Here is a 4,907-nt window from a genome sequence, read left to right as displayed (position 1 = left end):
TCATAGGGAAAGACAAGCCTTTTGGTCTGGCTGGGGCATACTGTGTGGGATGGGTCAGAGCACAGACTGAGGAGCTGGAAGCCACACCAACGAGGGCCCTGTTAGCCATGCTAGGCAGCTGGGCTCTATCTTGGTAAATGGGGAGCCACTGAAGGTTTTAGGCACAAAAGTGCTTTGGTCTGATCCCTGCCGCATGGTGTCCCATTCAAAGGGAACCAGGCTAGATGTAGAGAAGCCAACATTCAGGTAGCAAACTCCTGCTCTGCTGGCTGAGTCATCTCACATTTCTTCATCTCAACTTACAGCATCAGCCTTGTAAGGAAGGCCTTACTGTTGCCATCTTACAGATGGAGAAAAAGGGGCTTAGAGAGGCTAATAGACTGAGTGGCCCAGGGTTGCATAGCTAGGCTGCAGCACATCTGGCTCCAGGTCTGCGTTCTTCTGTCTCAGCCCATAGCTATCTCTCTTTGATACCTCCTAGCTCTGGGCAACTTGAACTTCCCCTGAAGTGAGAATAACACCCCACCCCTTCTGCTACCCGCTGAGCTGGAGGTTTTGGCCAATCTTGTTCTCCCTCCACCCCACCCTCCATTGCCCAGGATGGATCACAGTGACTCCCCGTGGCTGGCAGACACTTGGCGCTCCACCTCTGGCTCTCGGGACCTCAGCAGCAGCAGCAGTCTCAGCAGCCGACTGGGAGTGGACCCCCGGGATCCACTAGACAGTCGTCGCTCCTGTGAGCATGTCCCGAGGGGGTGGGATGGGCCTGGCAGTGGAGCAGGGGTCCCAGGGCTGGAGAAGGGGGGGGCATGGGTGGGATGCGTTCACCATAATTCCTCCTGTCGTTTTTATTGCAGTGATCTCCTGGGATCCCCGAAGCCCCGGTGTGCCCCTGCTTCCCGACACCAGCACTTTTTATGGCTCCCTCATCAATGAGCTGCCTTCCAGCCCCCCAGCCCGGCCAAGTCCCCAGGCCCCAGCTGCCAGGCGTCTCACACCCCAGCTGGCCAGGCTCTCCAGTCCCTGGCCCAGTTCAGACAGCCTCTGCGGCCGCAGGGGCCTCTCTTCTCCGCGCTTGTCTCTGGCCCCTGCAGAGGCTTGGAAGGCCAAAAAAAAGCAGGGTAAGGATGGGAGGTTGGACAGCCTGAATCGGGTGGTAGGAGGGACAGGAGAGAGCATGGGGTGGCCTCGACGCCGGGTGTGGGCCACACCCCACTCACAGTTGTCCTGATGGACGCCTATCACCATGCACCCAGCCCGGAGTGTGTTGGCCTTAGCTTTCCTTTACACCGTGCTCTTGCTTGGGTTTTGCCACACCAGTAGTGAGCCTTGTTTCTGCAGCCAGCTCAACTCAGCAAACATTTAATAAGCACCACTGTATGCCAGACGGGGGACACAGAAACACCAGATATAATCCTTGCTCTCTACGAGCTCAAAGTCTAATGAAAGTGCCTGACCAGCACACAGATAATTCTAGAACCTGGAGGGGTGTAACCAGTGCTACCCCGAAGCCTCAGGCACTCATGACCTCTCTACTACACACTGTGTCCATATGTACTATGAACGTGCACGATATATGGGTCTGCCCAGGTACCCACCTCCAACTGGCTTCCCAGAGAATGAGTATTTCCTTTCTGTCCAGATTTTTCTCCTGACTTCCAGCTACCTGCTTTGACTTTCTAGAGAGAAATAATTATAATCTCTGTTTCTTTAGCAACTACTCTATGTGAGGTGCTTTACTTATATTTGTTATTTCATTTAATCCTCACAACATATTGTCTAGGTGCTATTTCTCTAATTTTACAAGATTGGGAAAGAGGATCAGAATTGGGTAACTTGTTCAAAACTCCATGTCCATAAGCTGCAGATCTCAAATTGGAAGCCAGAATGGTCTGCTTCCAAAGGCTACTCTGAATCTCTCTGGGAGCACCCTTGGGAAATTCTGTTCTCTCGCTGACTCTTTTCTCCTGTTTCTGAATGTTGTCTGCACTCTCTCTGCTGTCTTCCTGAGCCTCCTGTACTGATTAGTAAGATTTACAAATGTTCAACAGCCAGTTTTGTTAAGTGGATATAATCCAACTTTTATTAAGACAAAGATGGATTCAGAGTAATTAAGAGCTTGTCCAATATCCAGAATTTTATGACTCTAAATATTAGCCAGGCTGTGGCATCCCTTCCAGCTTTGCCTCAGAGCTATTGCATCAGAAATCATCTGTGATAATGAAATACCAGCTAAAAAGAGGTTGCAGAAGTCTCATTTAAAAACTAGCTTTTCGGGCTTCCCTGGTGGCGCAGTAGTTGAGAGTCCGCCTGCCGATGCAGGGGACACGGGTTCGTGCCCCGGTCCGGGAAGATCCCATATGCCGCGGAGTGGCTGGGCCCGTGAGCCATGGCCGCTGAGCCTGCGCGTCCGGAGCCTATGCTCCGCAACGGGAGAGGCCACGACAGTGAGAGGCCTGCGTACCGCAAAAAAAAAAAAACTAGCTTTTCTGTGGATAACCACACTGATTTGAATATAATGTATACCCTGTCTGAGAACATTAATACTACCCCACAAAAGGTGAGCAATTTTCCTGCCTTTCTGGATTTTACACTTTTTTCAGATGGCCTTTTTGACCGGGGGGAAGTGAGGGTTCGTTGTAGCGTAGATTTCCGTTGCAAGCTTGCTTGGTTGGCCAAAAAGCGCGTATGCGTTTTTTCTTGAATATATTCAGGAAAAAACGCATACGCCCTTTTTGGCCAAGGGCATCCCCGCGTCTCCTGCATCGGCAGGCGGACTCTCAAGCACTGCGCCACCAGGGAAGCCCTACACTCAATTCTTAAGAAGGTTCCAATTCTGAGATGAAGCTTCCTAACCTCACTCAGAGATCTAGGTCCTCACTGCACCCCCTTTTCTCCTCACCCGGCACCACCCCACCACTGCCCAGGATGGGCTGAGAACAGTGACTCCCCTGGGCTGGTGGACACTTGGCCTACCTCTGGCTCTTTGCAGCGGCAGCAAGATCTCAGAGGCATGGAGCTCCTCTACTGCTGTCAGTTGGTCCAAAAGACTGCTGATTCCTTGTCTTCTAAAACTGGCAGGCTCTCTCAGTGTCCTCTACCCCCTTGACTTGCTTATTCTTTTTTCTTTTCTTTTCTTTTCTTTTCTTTTTTTTAAATAAATCTATTTATTTATTTGTGGCTGCATTGGGTCTTCGTTGCTGCGCCCGGGCTTTCTCTAGTTGCAGCAAGCGGGGGTTACTCTTCGTTGCGGTGCGTGGGCTTCTCATTGCGGTGGCTTCTCTTGTCGCAGAGCATGGGCTCTAGGCGCGCGGGCTTCAGTAGTTGTGGCACGCAGGCTCAGTAGTTGTGACTCATGGGCTCTAGAGCGCAGGCTAAGTTGTTGTGACGCACAGGCTTAGTTGCTCCGCGACATGTGGGATCTTCCCGGACCAGGGATCGAACCCGTGTGCCCTGCGTTGGCAGGTGGATTCTCAACCACTGTGCCACCAGGGAAGTCCCCTTTTTCTTATTATCTGAACTTAGTTGGGTTTTTTCCTCTGTGACTAATAATCTCACAACTGCTGTCTCCCGTGTCTAATTCATTATATCTTATTCTCAGTTCACTTTGCTGATACATATCATCAATACATTGAATAGCCTCATTAAATAATTAATTCAAACAAATATTTATCGCAATTCAGGTGTGCCCAATAAGATTCCACCTAACCCTGATAACATGTTTACTGTATAGTTTAATTCAAATAATATTGAAACTAAATTCAAGTAATTCCAAGCAAGGTGGAAGGAGGGTTTTTTTGTTACCAGAATCCTTTAGAGGAAATGATAGGAGCAGGGATGAGTATGGCCTTTTTCCTTCCCTTTCCACATAAACCAACATAAACAACAGGTGCCCCCATTTCTTTTTCTTTTTCTTTCTTTTTTTTTTTTTTTTTTTTTGTGGTACGCAGGCCTCTCACTGTTGTGGCCTCTCCCGTTGCAGAGCACAGGCTCCGGACACGCAGGCCCAGCGGCCATGGCTCACGGGCCCAGCTGCTCGGCGGCATGTGGGATCTTCCCAGACCGGGGCATGAACCCGTGTCCCCTGCATCGGCAGGCGGACTCTCAACCACTGCACCACCAGTGGTTGTGCAGCCCAGATGCCCCCATTTCTGAGCTTAGTCAAGAAGCTAGGCACAGGACAGGACAAAGGTCATGAGAGCAGGGTTGGAGCACCCAAAGGTGGCCTCCAGGACTCCCTGAGTCATATGACAATTAAAGGAAATGAGTAAAAACCAAACCAGCCAAACTACAAAAGGAAACTTTGATGGAGGAAGTCTAGCCATTGTGTGGCTTTTCATCCCAGTGGCTCAGAAGGTCTGGCTACTGTACATGGATTCCTAGCGTCCAGATGGATTCTTGAGGAATGCCTTTTCCCTGCTTTGAACCTGCCCCAGATCTTTGAAATCGGACTGACTAGCCAGCTCTGTCTTGAGAGTCCTGCCTGGTCTCCGGTCCCCTTTCCTAACTGGGCTTCTGATCATGTGACACTAACCTGAAGGCTGTTTCTTTTCTCCTTTGCTTGATGTTCTCCTGTTCCTGGTCTTGGGAAAATCCTTTTCCCTTTATTATTCTGCTCCTCTCTGGTTTAAACTGAGATCCATTTTGGTTTTGGCCTGACCAAGTCATTGCACACAGCCGGGTCTTCTGTACTGTCACAGTTCACGCAGAGCCCTGTCTCCTAAGTGGCCACATGGGCCTGATGATAGCTGCCATCTTGTACATGATTCTTCTCACCTTGTGTTTAAACCTGCATCTCTGATATCATCCATCCATTCACTCATTCATTCAACACGTACTGAATATCCACAGGCAGGGCATTGCCTCCCTGGGTGAGACCAACACATCTTCCTTTTTTTTTTTTTTTT

The 4,907-nt window shown here is 50.0% G+C and overlaps 1 protein-coding gene across 1 annotated transcript in view; it reads left to right on the top strand.

Annotated features, from left to right (window-relative positions):
* ROBO4 (roundabout guidance receptor 4) overlaps positions 1–4,907 on the top strand; it is a 14,948-nt gene that overhangs the window by 5,070 nt on the left and 4,971 nt on the right. The window contains exons 11-12 of the mRNA XM_007463591.1: positions 600–736; positions 858–1,121. Coding sequence (XP_007463653.1) covers positions 600–736; positions 858–1,121 — 401 coding nt within the window. The remainder of the gene's footprint in view (positions 1–599; positions 737–857; positions 1,122–4,907) is intronic.

Source organism: Lipotes vexillifer, unplaced genomic scaffold (genome assembly GCF_000442215.2).
Source record: "Lipotes vexillifer unplaced genomic scaffold, Lipotes_vexillifer_v1.1 scaffold442, whole genome shotgun sequence".
Taxonomy (NCBI): Eukaryota; Metazoa; Chordata; class Mammalia; order Artiodactyla; family Lipotidae; genus Lipotes; species Lipotes vexillifer.
This window is presented reverse-complemented; position numbering and strand designations above follow the sequence as displayed.